Genomic DNA, 22,132 nt, shown 5'->3' with positions numbered 1-22,132 from the left:
GAGGCAGTCTTGGGCAAAGCAGGCTGGAGTCATCCTAGGAGTCGGGTACCCCAGTTTCAGACCCCAGCTTCACGTTCCAGTAGTTGCAAGGCCTCGGACAAGGGCCCGGCCTTCTGCAGCCTGGGCGAAGGGGAGGGAAAGGCGGGATAATCCACAGAGGGAGCTCAGCACAGCACCTGGCCGAGTAGGACATCGTGTTTACCTTATCAACAGCGCTCAGCAGATCAACACCTGCAGGGGAACCTCAAGCATGCTTCCCCTTCATCCCACGGACCTCCCGGCTTACAGGCACAGTCCCGCACCTAGGCCCACGCACACTTCCTGCCCAATTTTGTTTTTAAATTGTGGTAACAGACGTAGGCCATAAAATGCAGTGGTATTTAGCACCTTCTGAGTTATGTAAGCATCACAGCCATCTAGCCCCGCACACTTCCACACCCACTAGGCAGTCTTCCACCTCCCTTCTCCCCACGGCGCCCATACCCTTCTGTCTCCACACCACTGTCTCTTCTGGATGGTTCACATAAATGGAACCCAACAACACATATGAGCACCCTCATTTGTAGGACGATGCTTCCCTTTAAACAGTCGCTTACAACAGGGAATCCCCCCGTTAATGCTCTCAGTCTAGGTGACGCGCCAATGGCATGAAAGTCACACTCACGTCACAACTGCCTCCAAAGCACCCTTGCTTGACGTGGCTGACTGCTCATGGCATCCTCTGCCCCAATCCCTGTGAGGCCTAACAATCCACTGAGCTGATCAGAGGTGGCACTTGGGCAGATCTGGAATGCTCAGTGACTATCCCTGGCTTGGAATGCAGTCTCTTCCAAATTCGGCCTACATTTTACAACTCAGCTCAGATGCCACTTCCTTCCTGAAACTGGCAGTGAACGACCCCTTCCCGTGTTTCTGTTCCACCTTTCCTACCTAAGTGTCATTGCGTTGCATATCAAACGAAATGCGGGGCTAGTTACACAGTCCATGATCTGTTTCACCCGTGCTAATGTCTACGGCCATGGCCATTATTTTAACAAAGCACTAGGTAAGTATATTGGGTTAAATACTGTCTCCCCCAGGGGCACCTGGGCGCTCAGTTGGTTAAGCATCCAACTTCGGCTCAGGTCATGATCTCATGGTTTGTGAGTTCAAGCCTGAGGTCAGGCTCTCTGCTGTCAGTGTGAAGTCCACCTTGGATCCTCTACCCCACCCCCTGTGCCCCACCCCTGCTTGCATGCTCTCTCTCGCTCTCAAAAATAAATCACTATTAGGGGCGCCTGGGCAGCTCAGTTGGTTAAGGATCCGACTTAGGCTCAGGTCATGACCTCGCAGTTTGTGAGTTCGAGCCCCGTGTCCGGCTCTGTGCCTGCAGCCTGCTTCGGATTCTCTGTCTCCCTTTCTCTCTGCCCCTTCCCTGCTCGCTCGCTCTCTCCCTCTCTTTCTCTCCCTCCCTCCCTCCCTCCCTCCCTCCCTCTCTCCCTCCCTCTCTCCCTCTCTCTCAGGGAGCCCAGGTGGCTGAGTTGGTTAAGGCTGACTTCAGCTCAGGTCATGAATTTCATGGCTCCTGAGTTCGAGGCTCTGTGCTGACAGCTCAGAGCCTGGAGCCTGCTTCAGATTCTGTGTCTCCCCCTCTCTCTGTCCCTCTCCTGCTCACACTCTATGTCTCTCTGTCTCTCAATAATAAGTAAATGTGAAAGATCAAAAAAGGTTTAAAAAATATAAATCAATATTTAAAAAAATATATTGTGTCCCCTAATTTCAGGCTGACGAGTTACGATGTGGTCATGTTGGACTAGAGGGAGTCCCAAATCCAATAAGGGATCATCACATAAGGCCACGTAAAGACACAGAGACGCAGAGAAAGACCACATGACAACAGGGACAGGAATTAGGAGCCGTGCAGGTACAAGCCAAGGAAAACCAAGCAGTGCTGGTGACTACCAGAAGCTTGGAGAAGGTAAGGAGTGGTTCTTCCCTAAAGCCTTCAGAGCACAGCCATGTTGACACCTTGATTTCGGACTCCTAGCCCCCAGAATCATGCACAAATAAATTCCTATTTTAAGTCACCAGTTTATGGTAATTTCTTATAGCAGCCCTAGGAAACAGCAGCCAACAAACTGAAGCAGATGGAAATATCCAAATTACCGAACAATCAAAATTTAGACCGATCAATCACTGAATGCATATATACAGGTATCCTAAATGCGCGAGGTCGATTTCAAAGGTCTCAGGCGGTCAGGATGGATTCAGAAAATGGGAAACCTCACCAGACTTTTTTAAACAGAGATGATTTAGTGTGAGAATCTGGTTAAACAGGAAGTGGAGAACCGTCAGGGCAAAGGGCATATGGAGGCCGAGAGGCAGACCGTAACTGGTAAGCAGCCACCACCCTTGGGCCAGGAGGACAGAGAAGAGACGCGGTTACAAGCAGGGACCAGGGGCCATGCCCAGCTCATTCTGGGAGTGGCGGAAACTGAACTGACCTCTGCTGCCAGGGCGAAGAAATGCTGCTACGAGCAGGAAGGCAAATGGAAGAAGGAAGTCCCTTTTCCCGACTTCCGGACACGCCGTTTGCAGGGCCGCAGCCCAGCACCACACGGCACAAGTGCGAAGGGGTCAGATTCCGTGCAGAGTATACCTTAGTAACCCACACACCCTGTTTTCAGATGCGTCAGCTGGCGTCCCAGTCAATACACGACCGAGGCAACCAAGCCTTTGCCCATAGATTTCTTAGCTTCCTCAACGGAAAGCAGAGGCGGCAAGCTGCTATTTATACCAATGTCGTATCATATACCGACTGATTCTCCATAAAAACCACAGGAAATGGAAGTAACGGGCTTACGTTCCCGCAGGACAAGAACCTCCTGCAGGACAGAGCAAGGACCACCCTCTTTGGCTACGAGTGTCTATTTGCCTCTCTCCCTACTGTCTCCTAGCCAGGACTGCTCCCTGCCAGGTCCCTAGCAGGCCCTCGGGTCTCGATTTCCCTTCTATGACAAGGACGGCTTCTTCTATTTTTCAATCAGGTAGAAGGGGTACAAAGCTCTTACTGTAACTTGAGCGATCCCCAAGTGCGCAAGGATAGGCTCATTCCCTGGGTTGAGAGTCATAAAAGTCCTACGTGCAGAGACAAAATATAGCGTCCTTTTCCTAATCATATAAAGTCCGGTCAAGCACCGCATTCCAAGATGTGCAGACCAGGACCTGCTGAACTAGTTTCCATTATCTAAACAGGGCATTTGAAGGAAACAAGGAGCAGGTGGGAGGGGGGAAATGACAGTGGGTAAAAGGGCTAGGTAAATTGCAAAAGCAGAAACATTCAGTTTACATTAAAGAAGGGAAAACAAAAATTACCCAACAAGCATGCAGCTAGAGAAGAACGTTATTTTTTTCCTTTTTTTTCGATTTATTTTTGAAAGAAAGAGAACAGCGCGTGCACAAGCAGGGGAGGGGCAGAGAGAGGGAGACAGAGGATCTGAAGCAGGCTCTGAGCAGACAGCAGAGAGCCTGACGTGGGGCTCAAACTCACCAACCATGAGATCATGACCTGACCTGAAGTTGCACGCTCAACCAGCCGAGCCACCCAGGCACCCCAGAAAAATGTTATCCTTTTTAATTTTTTCAAATGTTTATTCGTTTTTGAGAGACAGAGAGACAGAGAGACAGAGAGACAGAGAGAGAGAGAGAGAGAGAGGCAGGGAAGGAGACACAGAATCCAAAGTAGGCTTCAAGCACTGAGCTGTCAGCACAGAGCCTAACACAGGGCTTGAACCAATGAACGATGAAGTAACGACCTGAGCCAAAGAAGTTGGATGCTCAACTGACAGAGCTGCCCAGGCGCCCCTCGTTATCTCTTAAACCTTTATTTTGAGAGACAGAGAGACAGAGAGACAGAGAGAGAGAGAGAGAGAGAGAGAGAGAGAGAGAATGAATGCTCAGAACCATGTGTGAGCGAAGGAGGGGCAAAGAGAGGGAGAGAGACAATCCCAACCAGGCTTGATCTCATGGGACCTGAGCCAGATGTGTAACTGACTGAGCCACGCAGGCACCCCAATGTTGTCATTTAGAGCTGGCAGGTCCAGTCTAACATCTGAAAGCTGAGGATCTCCATCTGGGTAGGCAAATCAGTGTGCCAGCCGAGTGCTGGTCACTCAGTGTGGAGGCCAACTGGGTTTCCGAGGGAAGAATACAGAAAGCGATTAATGATATCTGTTAGGGGAAACAGGGGTGGCCAGGTGACTGGTATCATTGGTGTCCCAACAGGCAGAAGAATACCAGAGAATGCCAATGTCACCTGCAAACTCACAGAGCACAAAACTGGACATGGGAGATACTGTAGTTCACTCTAAAATGTAATTTTATCACATTTAATACTTTGAAACTAAGACTCATCTTGGGGCACTTGGGTGGCTCAGTCGGTTAGTGTCCGACTTCAGCTCAGGTCACGATCTCGCGGTCGGTGAGTTCGAGCCCCACATCGGGCTCTGGGCTGATGGCTCGGAGCCTGGAGCCTGCTTCCGATTCTGTGTCTCCCTCTCTCTCTGCCCCTCCCCCGTTCATGCTCTGTCTCTCTCTGTCTCAAAAATAAATAAACGTTAAAAAAAAAATTAAAGTTAAAAAAAAAAACAACTAAGACTCATCTTAAAACTGTCAGTGGGGCTTTCCCTTTGTGAGGTACATCTAAAATAAATGTGCATATTACAATCAATGGCATCTTAAGTGCGATAAATACATTAATTGAAAAACCAAGGCTCCCTTTACGAGAGCAACTTGTGTCTTGATCCTGATTATAGACATCTCTCCCACCCCACGGGAATCAGTGCACCTTATGAAATCCTCTAATTACATAAGTGACCAAAAAGTTTTACTTCCAGGAAGAGTCAAAGTTGAAGTAATAAAAGGTTTTAAAAAGCCATAAAAATCGAGTGATCAGTCTTAAAACATCGATGAGGTACACTACAGACATCTTTCATGCTTCCTTCGTTGTAGATAACTCTAGACCCTTTGTGAGAGTTAATTCTCTATACAGGATTAAATAGAATTAATTGAAGGATTTGCTTCTGGGTGTTTTATTTGTTTTTTGTTTTTTGTTTTGTTTTTTTTTTTTTTCCTGGAACTAAGTGTCTCAAGCTAAATAAAAACAAGTAGTGAGTCTCTCAGAGTTATATCTCAGGAACCGTGGTTCACAGTCAACTGTACATCCAACACTTGTAATTTAATAATGGATAAATGTGCCTGTTTGAAGAAAGGGAATGGAGCTCTTAAAAGTCTTTTATAAACAAAAGCTGGTAAGAAGGAAATGAAAACGCACAAGTCCCAAGTTGTACGGAGTTCAGATATATTGTGAACGGTCATGGATACTCATGCAAAGGTAAGGCTGGTAAGAACTTAAATCTGACTGCAGATTTGGCTGTAGTATCCTTTACTTATGGGATGTGTTCGTGCTCATTCATTTAGTCCAAAGGAAGTTTCCAATCATAGTGCCTCCAGGTGCAGTGCCCAAGGAGGAATGAAGGATGCCAGGTCGATCAAGGGCCCTTCCCTGCAATTTTACAAATGGAGGTTCCAACCTCTCCCCAACAGGGAGAAGAGAGGAAAAGGAAAACTCTTCCCCTGAGGATAGCTTGCTGCAATACTGCAAGAGTGGAAGGCATCTCCGTGTATGGCCACCACGTTCAACAGCAAGAACGAGGCCACCACGGTCTCTTAGCTCTGCCTCTCTCCGAGTGCTGGCACCAAGGTCTGAGTCCCTGGACACCCGAAGCCCGATCCATCCGTGTTCTACCCGGTCCCCTGAGACTATTCCTCTCCTTTCATTCAACTGCAACCAAGGATCCTCATGAAGACCGCCTGGGAAAAATGTCAATTAGGTCACGGTGCACTCGAGTCCCTCACATTTGTGTACACTGTGTGCACACGCACAAGAAGGGAAGGCGGGGGCACAGCTGCCTCCCCAATGAGAGGTGACCATCAGTTTTGGACTCAAACTGCAATCCCCCCACTCATTGCCAGTGGGACTTCTGGGGGGTTGCTTAGTCGCTTTCAAGCACAATTTTCTCTCTGCCAAATGGAACAAACACCCAAACCTCTCATACTGGAGAAAGTGCCTGTTCCAGTGCCTAAAACAGAGTAGAGCTCAGGAAACAGGGACGGTTCATTTGAAAAATTTTTTTTAATGTCTATTTGTTTTTGAGAGAGACAGAGTGCAAGCTGGGGAGGGGCAGAGACAGGGAGACACAGAATCCTAAGCCAACACCAGGCTCTGAACTGTCAGCACAGAGCCCGACGCGGGGCTTGAACTCAATAACCATGAGATCATGACCTGCGCTGAAGCCGAACACTTATAACCGACTGAGCCACCCAGGCGCCCCAGGACTGTTCATTCTTACTGGTGAAAAGACAAGGCCTATGGCTGAGGAGATCTGGGATCTTAAGCATAACGACTAAATTTTGTTCTTCCATTTCCAGATCTGTAACAGAAAAAAATGTTTCTTTCATCTACTTTCTGCGTTGGTTTGTAGAAATTCACATAAAACAGTAGCCACCCTCAGCATTCCTTGGGATAGACTTTCCACTGCCGCAGGGTGCATGATCACTATTAAAGTGATCAAACAAACAGAAGTCAGGGAAGCAAGGTACTCCAGAGAGTCTGGATTAACTTACATGTATCTTCACTTATGCAATTTAAGAAAGTCATGCTTAGTCATCAAGCTCAGTCCTTCTAATTTTTGTGCTAAATGGCGCGGTATTTATCACTGTAGTTTAACCTGAAGGGCGTTTACCCTTTCAACCAGGTAGGCAACTCAAGTCCAATAAAGGAACTCAGGAAAAGGGTAGGGCAACGATAGCCATTGTGCACAACACCCACTTTACTCTTATCACTACTACTCACTAATACTAGTTATCAGATGAAGAGTAACAGAAGCTCTAGCGAACTTGAATCAAAACGCCCCTGCAAATGGCTAAAATTAACAGCACAGGAAATAACAGATGTTGGCGAGGATGCAGAGAAAGGGAAACCCTCTTGCACTGTTTGGTGGGAACGCAAACTGGTGCAGCCGCTCTGGAAAGTGTGGAGGTTCCTGAAAAAAATTAAAAATAGAACTACCCTGTGATCCAGCAATTGCACTGCTAGGAATTTACCCAAAGGATACAGAGACACTGATTCAAGGAAATATATGCACCCTGCTGTTATACGTAGCAGCATTATCAATGATAGCCAAGCTATGAAAAGAGTCCAAATGTCCATCGACCGATGAACGAATAAAGAAGATGTGGTGTGTGTGTGTGTGTGTGTGTGTGTGTGTGTGTATACACACACATATATATACACATATAGTATATATACATATACATATAGTACTCAGCCATAAAGAAGAATGAAATCTTGCCATGGATGGAGTTAGAGTCTATTATGCTAAGTGAAATAAGTCACAGAAAGGCAAATACTATATGATTTCACTCACGTGTGGAATTTAAGGAACAAAACAGGTGAACATGTGGCGGGGGGAAAGAGAAGCCAACCATAAAACAGACTCTGAATTATAGAGAACTGAGGTTTGCTGGGGGGAAGGTGGGTGGGGAGGCTAGATTAAATGGGTGATGGGTATTAAGAAGGGCACTTGTGATGAGCATTGGATGTTGTATGTTAAGTGACGAATCACTAAATCCTAAACCTGAAACTAATATTACACTGTATGTTAACTAACTGGAATTTAAATAAACACCTGGAAGGAAAAACGCCCTGGCGAATGAAGCAGTCAAAAGACTGGATTTTGACCAATTGAGAAGTGCCATGCAGCCTTCTAGGAAATCTCTACAAAAGGCGGGAGCATGCCTGTTTCCTTTCAATTGTCCAGAATATAGATGCTATATCGTGAGTTCCAGCAGCCATTTGTAGCCAAAGGTATGAATGTCAACACCTCGGCATGGAGAAGCAAAGCTGAAGGACTCCCCAGTGACTATCTGTACCTCTAGAATAACTTTTGGAAACAGGAGAAATTAATGCCTTGCATATTTAAGCTACCACATTTGGGAGCAGAGTGAAGGCCTGTTACTCATGGCTAAATTCATTTCCTCCCGGATTAAAACAAACAAAATCCTAAACGATGACAGAATGAGGATGAATAAATTGCTTGGGACCTGGAAAGCAGGTACTATCACAAGAATTTAAGAAAACACTTGACGGTGATAAACATGTTCCTAACCTTGACATAGTTGTGTTTTCATGGGTGAAATACACGTTGAATATATATGTGTTCATATGCTTTAAATACGTACAGTTCATTGAATATCCATTTCCCTCAATAAAACTGGGGGAAAGAAAACTGCCTCAGTCCCACCATAATCAGCAAAACGCCACTATTCTTATTTTGGCTTATTTCTACTTCCTCCCATAATTTTTTTTATGCATCTTTACTCGTTTTGCATAACTTTTCCTGGACCAATTTCAGGGTTTCCTAGTTTTAGTTAACATTGTATTATAATGTGATCCCCAACTCTATGAATGTAAGGGGCTGAAAAACCTTAATTCCTATTGTTGACCTTTCCTACCGGTACAAGCTGCACCTTCAGGATGTAGGACACGGCCTTGGAGACTCCTATTAAGAGGACGGAGTTCCTTCCATATTTAAAGCTCTGGATATTTCTCAAAACATGCTCTCCCACTCACAAAGATCACGTGTGGTGTACTTACTCCATCACTTATCCAAAATAGTGCTCCGGTGTCATTATAACTGGCTACTGCTCAGGCTGAATACACTTCTGTACTTTATATGAAGTGGTCAGACTGTGTCTTTGCAAGGTGTCTGCAGCCCTTTCATTCCTTCACCTGTGTTGTCTCTTCCTTCCTACAAGTTGTGCCTACTGATTATGATCTTTTCAGAGTAACTATTTCTCTGCCCCATTTGCCAGTTTGCTGTTCTCCTATTAACATGCATGCATTTTGGGGACACCTGGCTGGCTCAGTCAGAAGCGCATGTGACTCTTGATCTCAGGGTCGTGAGTTCAAGCCCCATGTTGGGTGTAGAGATTACTTACAAAAAATAAAAACTTTAAAATTATGCATAAGTTTCTTGTATTGCTTCTTTTAAGTGTATTTTTGAGAGAGAGAGAGAGAGAGAGAGAGAGAGCGCGCGCGAGAGAGAGAAAGAGAGAGACAGAGAGAGCATGCCAGCCAGCAGGGAAGGGGCAGACAGAGGTAGACAAAATCCCAAGCAGGCTCCATGCTATCAGTGCAGAGCCGGGCACAGGGCTCAATCTTGAACCGTGAGACAGATACAGCCTGAGCTGAAATCAAGAGTCGGACGCTTTACCGACTGAGCCACTCACGCACCCTCCTCGTATCGCTTCTAATATATCTACCTCCAGTTTGCGTTTTCTTTCTTTTTTTTTAATACTTGTCCCCTTCGTTTCCATGTAATAACCCTTACTAGGATTTTATTTTGGTGTCTGCTATCATAATTTAAATCTCTTACAACTATTCCTTACAACTTCTTACTCAGTTTGAGGCCTTAAGTTATTGGCAAAAATAAAGCCTACTTCCAGAATATCTCCTGCTTCTTGAACCTGACTTGCCAGTACACACGAGAAGTATTTAAAAGCTCCCAAATGATGCATTTATTCAATAATATTATGAGTAAATGAACAACAACAAAAGAACAAAGGAAGGGTAAATGAACAAGTTGAGGACAGTTTCTTAGATCAACGATGTCCAAATCAAACTTAGCAACTTAATTTATTTTTTTATTTTAAAAAATATTTTAAACACTTACTTCTTTTTGAGAGAGAGACAGAGCACAAGTGGGGTAGGGTAGACAGAGGGAGACATAGAATCGGAAAAGGCTCCAGGCTCTGAGCTGTTAGCACAGAGCCTGATGCTGGGCTCGAACTCACGAACCAGGAGATCATGATCTAGGCCCAAGTCACCCCCTTCTTTATTTTTTAAATGTTTATTTTTGAGAGGGAGAGGGAGAGTGCATACACGAGCAGGGGAGGGGCAGAGAGAGAGGGAGACAGAGGATCTGAAGCAGGCTCTGTGCTGAGAGCAGAGAGCCCTATGTTCATTCATGAGCCCTATGGACTCAAACTCATAAATCGTGAGATCATGACCTGAGAGGAATCAGATACTTAACTAAGCCACTCAGTTGCCCCTCAAACTTGCGATTTAAATGTCCTTGCAAAAGAAATGAGAATCTCTTACCCTGTGACCGGAATCATTCTGTATTTTAGTTTAAATGGAGTTAAGGGATGTATAAAAGGGTGTGTGTGTGGCACCAGTTAGATGTGTATTTTAAAATAGCTTACCACTCCCCCCCAAATTTTATGTTAATTATGTTCCTCCTTCCTTCTCCAGTGTTCATATTAATAACAAAAATCAGGGGCATCTGGGTGACTCAGTTGGTTATGTTCCAACTCTTGATCTCAGTTCAGATCATGATTCCTGAGTTTGAGACCCGCATCGGGCTCCAAGCTGATAGCACAGAGCCTGCTTGGGATTCTCTCTCTGCCCCTTCCCCACTTAACAACAAAACAAAACAAAAACAGCCTTGATACTATCTGCTGTATTCTTTAATACAAACGCTATTAAATGGCAGTGTATGAATTATGTGGTTAGGCCATTTATTTCATGAACATTGACCAATGCAAGAAACCAAGTGCCTGAAGCACCATGCACCCAAAGTAGTGTTCTTTCCTGGCATTCCGTCGCTTCTTTACCCTGTGGGGAACCTCTCCGTATCCGACATCCTTTCCGCTGCTTAGTGACCGAAAAAGGAAAAAACACTTGTATACTTGCACACAAGTCTTAATTCTTAATTATGTCTTTATGAAAATAAACCAAAGCCTACCCTGTGCTAGCCAGTGATGGATTTTTCCACCATCTTCCAGGCGTACTTTATAAATGGTTTTTAGATTCATCACTGAGACAGGAACTCTACCTGAAGCTTTCAGAACTGTGTTCTTCCTTAAATACAAAAGCAGGGGCTCAGTTAAAAGCAAACTCCTCCTTGTTCTCACTAAATCAGTTTCAATGATGTCCTGACCTCCTAGAAGGAGCCCATTTGCAAAACATTTGTTTACAATGAAGAGTGGGTCCCTACCAGTCTTCTGACCTTGGAGACGGTTTGTTTCTAAGGCTCACATGGGAACAAACTGACCCTTCACCAAATGATTTGAGCAAAACTAACTTGTTCTCCATCTTTACCTCAGTCCCCCCTCCCTCCCCCAAAGGCATCACAGAGTTAACTCAGAGGGAAAAGAAGGGCCGTGTTTTCTAACACTCAGGAGACTTCTTAGCAGGTATGGACCTCTCTACTTTCATTAGAGGGCCACGAGATAGTTTTAGGAATAGTCAATGTACTGAGAACCTGATAAGAACATTCAGACAAATGGTTGTCCAATCATACCCCAATCTTTGGATCACTGGCTGAGAGTAGGTTCTGAAGAACTGCAACCAAGACGCCCAAAAGGGTGCCTTCCCCGCCCCCCACCCCCAGTTACACAGGACCCTGAAGCAGTCAATTCACAATCTATGCAGATGATGTTCAGCAGGTGTACCTGGATGTGGCCATGCAGATGATTAACAACCTGAGCTTCCCGTCTCATTCTTGCCACTTGGCTCCTCCCCAAAATGCCCCATTGAGCTCAGCAGTACTGCTGATATTTGAATCTCACCCCTAGGTTCTTCTTATTACTCACAGCAGACTGTCTGCTCACAGTGACTGTATTCGCTGCAGAAGTTAAGCATGGCACACAGAATCTTCTGTCCGACTACTTCTCTCTCCTCTCCGTCAAATTCTCAAATTCCCAGTTCCTTGAGATTTCATCATTGCAACCACAGATCGCAGATCTCTCTTTACGTCTCTAGCGAATCATGACAACTCATTTTTCTTTCCAGAGTGGCTGATCCCAGAAAGTGGAGGGCACCAGCAATTCTGTGAATCGTGTCTCAAGGACCCCAGAGTGTTCTCAATCTCCAAGGACAGAAAGGGGTTAATAAGGTGAAGTCACAGTCGGGGGGAGGGGCAGGACCCAAAAGCAGCAGGTCTTGGGGCTCCCCAGGTGACGCTGACAGCAGCCAGGTCCAGGAGACACCAGCGGGGTAAGGCAACGGACGAAGTCCCCACTGCCGTAAAAAGGGGAGCCACCAACCACTGCATCCTCGGGGACACAAGCTCACCAAAACGGAACAGAAATAAAATACAACTATGCGCTAAAGGGGATGCTGACAACCAAGAATTTAAGAGCAACCAAGAACCACTCTGAAGGCGTAGAGAAGAAAGCAGCCCGCTCTGGCGTTAGAATATGCCAGAAGTAGTCACCGCAGAAACAGACGCTCAAACCTCTAATCACAGGGCTTGAATAACAGACAATCTGACTCTTCAGAAAGACCACTTCAGTATCATGCATAGGAACAGGATAGCTGCTGAGAAACTTATTAAAACCCAGAACTATCCTTCTGCCCCTTCCTGATTTTAACTTTATTTATTTATTTTGAGGGGGGGGAGGGGGGGAGGGGGGGAGAGGGAGGGAATATGAATGAATGAATGAATGAATGAATGTGAACAGGGGAGGGGCAGAGAGAGAGAGAGAGACAGAAAATCCCAAGCAGGCTCTGCACTGTCAGCACAGAGCCCCAATGTGGGGCTCGAACTCCCAAACAGCGAGCTCATGACCTGAGCAGAAATCAAGAGTTGGATGCTGAATCGACTGAGCCAGGCAGGCGCCCCCTTCTGCCCTTTCTTTACAGCACATGATCAATTCCTTACCACTTCCAAAAAAGGTCTTATTTTTTACACAATTCACTTATTCAAATGCTCTAAGAATGTGAACTTTCCATTCAATTTCTGCTCAATGATTAGCAATGTTTCCTTGACTTTCAAGCTTTTCCTACAAGGAAAACATCTCATGATTTTTTCTTAAAACCTTGTCGTCTGGACCAGGCAATAAGATTTTAAGTCAATTCAGGTATGCTATCACTCAATGGTAAGAGAACTTTTCTATGCCCCAAAGTTACATGTGTCCCTTCCTAAACCCAAAGGGATGGGGACTCAACAGAAACAAGGGTCTCAGTTACCAGGAAGTGACTTTTTATTGCTTGGGAAAGACTCTGAGATTCTGAACCTTATCTTAAACTTCTGTTGCTCACCTCTGTCTCACCTATAAATAAATAAATCTGAGCAGCGGAGAGATCTGCCTGGAAAGCATTAAGCGCCCAGTCTTTCTGCAGTCCCAGCTGAGGTATGCTAACGCCCACTTGTACTTGGGGAGGGGGCTGCATGAGAAACAGGCAGATGATGGGGAGGGCAGAGGAGGGGAGGGAGCTTAAGTGTGTGCAACAAGCCCTGACTGGCTAGTCAACTTTGGCCACATCCCTCTTGGCAAACCCTCCCCCTCCCCAAGGGATTACTGCTGCATGGAGGTCACAGGAGCTCGGTGGGTCATTGTTCCCAGGCCCCCACACACCGGAGCCTGCCCAGTAACCTACACATGCCATCTGAAAGGGAGTGGGACAGGTTTCACGTGCAAGAAAGAACAAGGGAAAGGGGGGGACTGACCTGGATGGCCTGGCGGCCCTGCTGTGCGTCGGCCAGCAGCTGGATGGTAAGTGCCCTGGAGTCCTGCAGCGCCTCCTGGAGGTAGATGAAGCTGTGGCCGCCGTGCCGGCCCATCGTGCACTCACGACAGATGGGCACTGAGCAGGTGTCACAGTACAGGTGCAGCACCTGGGGACCAGAGAGGGGACAAGCATTAATGAGATTTGGGACTAGCGGGGAGGGAGGCAGCCTCAGGGGTGCTCTGTGGATGCCAGACCCCAGACACCCCCTTCGCACTTAGCAAGCACACCCCCGCAGCCAACCGCGGGCAGCGTGTCCTCCTTTCTTACCCCCTCAGGGAGAAAACAACCAATTCCCTCTTTCCACTCCGGTTTCATTCAGAACTTTAACTGAGACTCCAAAGGCAAAGACGAAACAAAACAATCCTCCTGGCATGAGATTTTCCCTAGGTCTCAGATTAATTGCCCAGAAAAGTTCTAAGACTGTATCTCCCTGGTCTGAGATTGGTGGCCCAATGAAAGAATGTACCAGAAAAATGTGTCTTGCCACCCCACCCTCTGGGTGTCTGAAGCACAGTTAGGAGCCAGTATTAATCACCCTCACAGGGCAGCTCGCAGCCACAGTCCGCCCCCCCCCCCCCCATCAAGGAGATTAGCGCAAAGTGCAAAGCATGGTTCTCCCAGGCACGCGGGCAAGCTCTGGGCTTAAGCTTCTGGAACGAAGGCAAAAGCTAGTGGTAAGGTCAGCCAGCTTCTTGTCTTTCTTCTTCCTGCCAGGTTGTTCCAAGGAGTTGACCCCGAGAGGCAGCTTGCGCTGACAGAACTGCTTTGTGATGTTCTGTATCTCCCTGGGGCCCAGCCTGCCGGGAGGGAGACACGGCTTGGCACAACCTTCACCTGCTGATAAGTGAGGAGCTCTCAAGAGCGGAAGCTCCTTGGCACCGAAACTGGGCCAGTCGAGCTGTACCCTTCCACGGAGCAGGGCACTTCGCACCGCTCTCTGTCAACATCTGCTGGACGGCTTTCGAGAGCAGGGCTTCCACTCGCCGCCGGCATACCTGGGCTTGGGGAAAAGCCAGCCGACACGCAACAGGCAGGGAAGCGGTGTCCGAGGGCTGCTTTTCCGCACACAATACGCTTAATCCCCAGATGAAGACCAGAGGTCGAGGCGTCTTGGGGCCACACAGCAAGCAAGGGCAGAACAGGGCGGCCAACTAGAGCCTTCTGGAAGACCCGCCAGACGCTGGCTCTTCACCAGAGCACCGAGCACCTTACGAGGTCTTGTGGCGTCCAGGGTGGGAGACCCGAGGCCAGGCGATTCTGCGCAGAAGCCCGGCCCAGAGCAGGCAGAGCGTTACCCGACTCACAGGTGGGCAGGGAGGGCCGCGACGTTCCCAGGAGAAAGACCCTCGCGGAAAGGAGCCCGGGCGAAAGTACGGATGCCGACCGTCTGCTCTTCAGGTTGTTTTGTTAACTAACCAGATGCTGCTCCGAGCACATCCGCTGGGAGATGGGAGTCCCCAGACAAGCTCAGGGCAACAGGCCGACTCTGCTGAGGGTGCAGGCAGTCAGAAGGGGGCTGTGTGGTCCTGCGTGGTTTAGGCTGCTTCTCTAGGGACCGCTGGACTCAGAAATCGGGGAAAGGCTTAGATTATGTTTCTTTTTTTTTTTTCCAAAAAATTCTTTGTTTATTTATTTTTGAGAGAGAGAGACAGACAGACCGACCGCCAGCACGCACACGCACGAGCGGGGGAGGGGCAGAGAGAGGAAGACAGAATCTCAAGCAGCCTCCAGGCTCTAAGCTGTCAGCAGAGCCCGCTGTGGGGCTCGAGATCGCGACCTGAGTCGAGGTCAGACGCTTAACCGACTGAGCCACCCACTTCCTATTTCTAAGAAATGGTTCCGATGTGGTAAGTTCATGGGCCCCATTTTACAGGAGAGAAATGGGATCAGCTTTGTGACTAGACGAGGGCCAGGGCAGTACTTTCCCAGCGACCGAGGGCGACTGAAATTTGGTGACCGTAATTTGCCTCCAAGACCAATTGCTTTTTAAAGCGGGTTCACCATTTTAGAAATGATCATGTGTCTAATCTGATAAAGCTAAAATTTTCAAGCTGACCTTAATTGCTAACCAAAAGATGCCAAAGCGGATAAACTTGGAGGAAATTCCTGGACAGTCTCTTTTTATGACGTGGGGCTAAAGCACCCTCCCCCACCCCGTTTCAACAACTCAACCTCCTGCCTTCCCGTTGGCTCCCTCCATTTGTCACGGGAATAAAGGGGTCACTCCTACGCTCGTGTGAAGTGTGAAAACCTTCCATCTGTAGGCTCCTTTGAAATTCGACTGGGACATGTCTCTGAACCTTCTGTCCTCTGTGCCCCTGCCAAACAGTAAGCAATACCCTCTTCATCCCTTCTCTGGACAGCTGTGTGGACTGACCAGGGTCCCCTGGCTTTCTTCAGTCTGTGTGAACAGAACGGCTTTCACTCGCAGTGAGTAGGAAAGAACCTGAGGCTGCTAGCCCGAGCCCGGCACCATCTGGCCGTGGACGTCTATCCAGTCACCTGACCGGGCTGGCCTCGTCTGCGAGACACAAGCAGTCCGGCGAGGTGCCTCCAGAGACCGCTTCCGTCCCTGAAATCCCGGGAACCCTCCCTCAGGGACCGAACACCAGAAACCCAAAGTCCTTTGAAGTAACTCTGGGCTGAGCAAGGAAGCCAGGCCCCAGGTGCCAACTGTGGGACTGCAAGAAACCAAGGTGGTTCTTCCGGGTTTTTTAAACCCAGAGCCTGCAGTCCGTTAAGCGTCCGACTCTTGATTTCAGCTCAGGTCATGATCTCAGTTTGTGGGATGGAGCCCCAAGCTGGGCTCTGTGCTGACAGTGCGGAACCTGCTTGGGGTATTCATTCTCTCTCTCTCTCTCTCTCTCTCTCTCTCTCTCTCTCTCTCTCTCCCCCCCCCCCCCCCCCCCCCTCCCCTGCTTGCCTGAGCGCACGTGAGGGCGTGCTCAATGGCTCTCTCGCTCTCTCTCAAAATAAACAAACATTAAATTTAAATCCACAGCCTGGATAATGCGTATAGGAGATACCTTGCAAATGGTAGGCTTTAAAGCATTCTCTGGGCCCCTCTTGATGCAATCCTGCCTGGCATCGGTTCCCCGGGACTGTGCCCAGAACACACCTGATTTCGGTCCTGGACCGTAGGACCAGCACAGCGGTGGGGCTGGCCCTGGGGGGACACCCAGCTTGTTGATAATAAAAAAGCTAAGGGCCAGTAGAACAGCTTAGCTCCAGTGGTGCTTATAATTCATGAGCTATTGATTTTTCAAAGAACGGTATCCAAAAACTGGAAATCTGGTCGATTTTTATCAACTGTCTAGCTGAAGTTCGGCATAAAACTCTGGGAGGATTTCATGCTCCATTTAGAAGCTTCGAAGGTCGAAAACCCACAATTTTGGAGTCAACAGGTAAGCGTGCACATGGGTGCAATTCTCTCTGAAACAGCTCGAAGATTGTTTTAAAAGAATAAACTGGAACCCACGTCATCCAAAGGACCAGAAGAGTGGCAGAGGCCATGAGGGGGAGAAGGAGTGGTCCTCTGGCGGCAGGAATTCTAGGGCCTGGAGCTGCCTGTTAGGGGTTTCCCGGGCAGATGTACGACATGGCCCCTCCCACCCCTCCTCCTCCTCCTCCTCGGCCCCTCCCACCCCTCCCCCTCCTCGCATGGCGACAATCTGGCTGCCCCAGCTGAATGGAGCAGGCTCGACCTCTGACCTTGCAAGTGACCACCCTCTTCCCTGCCCCCAGCTTCCAGAACGCCCCACCCACTGCCTTCCTCTCCCATAATTTCTAAAATACCAGGCAGAGACAAAGACCTAGGAATGTGGGCCCAGCGGGAGAGGAAGGAGAGAGGTTAAGGAAAAAATAAATAAATAAAAATACTCAGTAGGCAGGTCGGCCTTAGCCGGCACTAAAATAAAGTGCTGCGTTAATGAACAAGACTGGGTGTGCACTTCTAGAATCTACTTTTTATACCACCTGTGTGATCCAACAAGAAACGAAGGAACGGAACGAACGAACACACACAAACACACACCCCACATGCGACTCCTATTAGAGCACCACGCATCTGAAAGGAGATTCCAGTTTAAAATACAACGACCCAGATCACTGAAGAATGGAAACTGAAAGGATGTCATCAAACGCCCCAACCGAAATACAGAACCGCTGTATGCTGACGTTTTCTGAGATTTTTTTCACATCCCTTAAAACGACTGGGGACCTCTGGCCTCCCACAAACTCAGGCCTGGACAAAAAGAGGTCACACCAACCACCCATGAGGGTTTCCAAGTTTCCCAGCATAGAAATCAAGGGGAGGATGGCTGGGCCACAAGCCTTACCTGTGTGTGTATGCCAATTAAAAAAAGGCAAAACATTAAATCAAGTTCAAGGAGTAGAGTCCAGCTATTCTGAAACGAAGTCTATTAAATAACATCAGAACCAAGTTTTACTTGATGCAGGGAAAATTATGCAGAATGCCAGTGCTCCAAAACCCACAATCCAAACCTGAGGAAGAAGTCCCTCCTGCACCCTGGCCGCGTGCTGCAATCTGGGGGCCCCAGGGGCCCTGGAAGAGGGGAAAGAAAGGAATCTGGACCGATTTTCATGCACAATCACTACCAGCTCCGGTCAGCAGAACCCAGCTGAGGATAAGCTAAGGTGGCCAGGGAGGGAGGGAGGAGGAGAGGCATGAAGCATTAAAAAAAAAAAAAAACAAACAAAACAAAAAACTGGGGGAGGGGGGTCTCCTGGCTGGCTCAGTCCATAGAGCATGTGACTCTCGATCTTGGGTTGAGTTTGAGCCCCACGTTGGGTGTAGAGATTCCTTAAAAATAAAATCTAGCGTGAAGAAATTTTAGGGAACATATATGCCATTTTACTGCAAAAAATATGTAAGTGCAAATCATTTTTTTAAATCTCCCCCATTTCTCAATGTTTCTACTTTATGTAACCATCCAAAAACGTTACATTCTGTGCATAGGTGAATTGTTTTAAAAGACAACCAGAAGCATGTTATGCTAGCTTTTTTTCTCTTAGGCTGTATTAAGTTGGAGAATGTTCTGGCTCAGGCTGCCCATTTTATAAATGCCTGCATGGTATGTTGCCTGTGGATATACCACAGGCTTATTCAATTAGTACCTGCTGATACAATTTTAAAGCCATTTCCTGATTAAAAAAAAAAAAAAAAAAATCCCGAGCAACTCAGTGTTGCACTTTCTTGTTCTGTATATACCTCAATTTCTTCAATTTGGTAATACGTACAATTGCTACATCACTTGATGTACAGGAAGGCAAATGTGCTTGCGAGTGTGGATAGTAAGGATTCTCCAACTTGCTAACTGTTAAGTCAAGTGAAGAGAGAAAGGCTGTCAAGGACCAGTTTCTGTTCCCGATGAGACCAAACGTACACAAAAAGCCAGCAGGGGAACACCAGATGAGACGGTCCGTGTTGGGACTGGGAGTTAAGATTCCACTTCTGCTTGGCTGGAAGACTTCAGTGGACACTGAGACTGAAAAGCCCAGAGAATTCTGCATCCTCAGTAACGGCTGCTAAGGAGATTGTCCTAAACACAAGGGCATGGATGGGGGGAGTGGGGCTGCTCGCTGGAGACACCTCTAGAGGGGGGCAGTGAGGGGTCTCGGGCGATGGGCGATGTACGGAGAGAGAGGTGTTAGGAATAAAAACGCACTCAGTAGTCTCAGGGGTTATCATTCAAGCACTCAGTGAAACAGACACTGGGGGTCCCGTACAAACCCACGATGCCCTTCCTGCAGTTCCAAAATCCAACAGGCTCTCAAAACTGTTGTTACATAAGCTATTTGTCAGCAAAACCCAAACAGGCATGCAAATGATTTATGATTTTAACCTAGACCATTTAGTATGAGTTGAAGCACTTGGCTGGAGAAATGCGAATGCCCATTATCTTGTGTTGTTGTACAATATTTACTTTCTAAACTCGGAAATTTTAAATGTTGAGGCACATCCGATCGCACGGGTTAGGGTGCACGATCTGGACACGTTTTAGTGCCAGTCTGGCCAACGAGGCGAATGAAATCCATTTCCAAGTGAAATCAGCAACAGAATGAGTCAAGACTATGCCTAGTGGTGGGGCAGGTATCCAAGAACAGCCCAAACTGGGGTCAGAGCAGCCTGCTCAGCTCCAGACCGAAGTTTGTAAACTCCGCGGACAAGGCAAATCTGGAAAGGGAGCGCTGAAAACAGAGGAAGGCCATCAGGCTCTAACAGCTTCAGACTCAATGCTGATGCTGGTGCCACCACACAAATTAGTTTGAAGATCAGGACGAGCCGTGTGCAGCTCAGCTGAGCTTTCTGTGCTACCCCCCCAAGCCACATAAAGGTTCCTTTCCCCACTTGTTTTAAAGTGCTCTCTACCCCTGATGTGGGGCTCGAACCCACCACCCCGATGTCAAGAGTCACGTGCTCTTCTGACGGAGCCTGCCAGGCACCCCTAATTGTTTAATCGTGATATCACATTGTGTGAGAAAACACACACGGCAATTCTGGGGGTGAGGATGAGGAGAGAATGTGGCGGTGCTTCTGTTCGCCCCACTTCTGTGGCCTGGAGTATCTTCCCTCTCCGGGCTCTATCCCTCATGCTCCACACAGATAGTCAGGCTCTGCCTCAGGTGCCAGTGACAGACATGCCCTTGCTGGGCCTGCCTCCATCCTGCTTCCTCCCTGCGTCACCCAGGGAGCTGCTCATAAACTCAGTGGTCAGCGTCCGCCCCTGGGGAACCCAACCTGCACTCCTGGACTACACACGTCTCCGGTCGGACTCCGGCTTGCAGGCTGGAGCCTTGTTATCTCTGCCCGACCCATGCGGCCTGAGGCACATTCCCGGCTGACCATGCTCACCAGGACCACAGGCTTCACTGCCCACAGCCCAGTCTCCCACACTTCCCGAAGGCTTTCACGAGGGCCCGCAGGCAAGGAGTATCTTCACACTGCCAAGGGACACACCTGTGCTTGGGGGGGGGGGGGGGGGGGCCCCCAAACACCACCGGCCGGGGGGGGGGGGGGGGGGGGGGGGGGGGGGGGGGGGGTCCTCCAACAGATCCAAGTTACGTGACGTGGCACTGAGGGACATTTCAGAACACGCCAGAATCAAAATGAAAAAATGTACATATCATTTAAGGAATGCACTTGTTGTGATGAGCACAGGGCGTTGTATGGCATTGTTAAATCACCAAATTGCACACCCGAAACTAACATTACACACTGTATGTTCACAGTACTGGAGTTAAAATAAAAACTTGAAAGAAAAAAACACACTTAAGGAAAAAAAAAGGGGGGGACAAACTAGGTATTAAAGGGTGATGGGGTGCCTGGGAGGCTCAGTCGGTTGAGCACCCGACTTCAGCTCAGGTCATGATCTTGCGGTTCACGGAGTTTGAGCCTCACAGCGAGGTCTGTGCTGACAGCTCAGAGCCTGGAGCCTGCTTCAGATTCTGTGCCTCCCCCACCCCCCCGACTTTATCTCTCAAAAATAAACATTAAAATAAATTTATAGATAAAACCACGTTTTTGGGGGAAAGAGGGTGATACAGAGAATTTCGGTGATCTTTTATTAAGCTTTCAAAATGTTTATTAAGCATTTAAGACATTAGAAACGTTTTATGAAGCATTTAGAAATGTTCGAGTACGTTTCTAAAACTTTAATAAAATCAAAAGTGTTAAAAAATAGAAAGAATATACTGCATAATTTCATTTATACAAAGGCAAAACTAAGGTCAAAAAAACCAGAAGAGAAGCTGCAGGTGAAAGTTGTTCTATTATCTTGAGGAAAGGGGTGGTTACATAGGTATAGAACTGTCAAAATTCACAATGTACAATTATGTTCATTTTATGTAAGTTACACCCCCCCCAAAAAAAGGGGGGGAACCCTCCCACTGACCACCTAGTATCCCTGGGGTGGGGTTTGCAGCCTAGACTTGGTGGTGAGGCGCCCATAGCTGAGGACCTAACAAATTCTCGTGCAGCCCCATCAATGAGGCACTCCAATGGCCCCCCACAAAATTGACTTCTAATAGGTTACTACCATTCTTCCCACAATGTTCCCGTTAGGTATTGTTTTTCTTAAGTTCTATCTAGCAAGAGGCAAGTGTTGGAGTAACTCCCCCAGAGGTTTTGAAAAAATTAGAACTCTGAGCCCGATTTACAGCACCACAGGCAGCCAGCGGTCATGCAAAGCCATATGAAATCATCAGTGTCCCAGCTGCTGCCCCGGCATGCATCTGACCTCTGATGTACTAATGAGTGGCCCACACAGCTTCCAGCAGCAAATAAAAGAGATTTGTGCCAACACTGAGATCACTGCCCACGTAAATTATAGATTTTTAAACCAGACATGAAAAGATAGATTTGGTTGCCTCCAAGGTCACAAAAGCAAGGCACAATTTTAATCTGTTGTGTTCTGGACCCAAGTAGGTAGTGCTTGGGAGGCCGACTTAATAAAATGGCCAGACTCTGTAGGTGGTCATGTAACTCAGTCCTCA

At 47.7% G+C, this 22,132-nt stretch overlaps 1 protein-coding gene across 1 annotated transcript in view; it reads right to left on the bottom strand.

The window, feature by feature from the left end:
* The window catches only part of TRIM71 (tripartite motif containing 71), a 31,548-nt gene extending 11,062 nt beyond the window's left edge, over positions 1–20,486 (bottom strand). The window contains exons 1-2 of the mRNA XM_049629233.1: positions 20,379–20,486; positions 13,557–13,724 (exon numbers count right to left, since the gene is read on the bottom strand). Of these exons, the coding sequence (XP_049485190.1) occupies positions 13,557–13,724; positions 20,379–20,486 (276 nt within the window). The remainder of the gene's footprint in view (positions 1–13,556; positions 13,725–20,378) is intronic.
* Between the last annotated feature and the right edge of the window lie 1,646 nt (positions 20,487–22,132).

This window comes from Panthera uncia, chromosome C2 (genome assembly GCF_023721935.1).
Source record: "Panthera uncia isolate 11264 chromosome C2, Puncia_PCG_1.0, whole genome shotgun sequence".
Classification (NCBI taxonomy): domain Eukaryota; kingdom Metazoa; phylum Chordata; class Mammalia; order Carnivora; family Felidae; genus Panthera; species Panthera uncia.
Note: the sequence above shows the minus strand (reverse complement) of the source record. Positions and strands in the feature narration are given on the sequence as shown.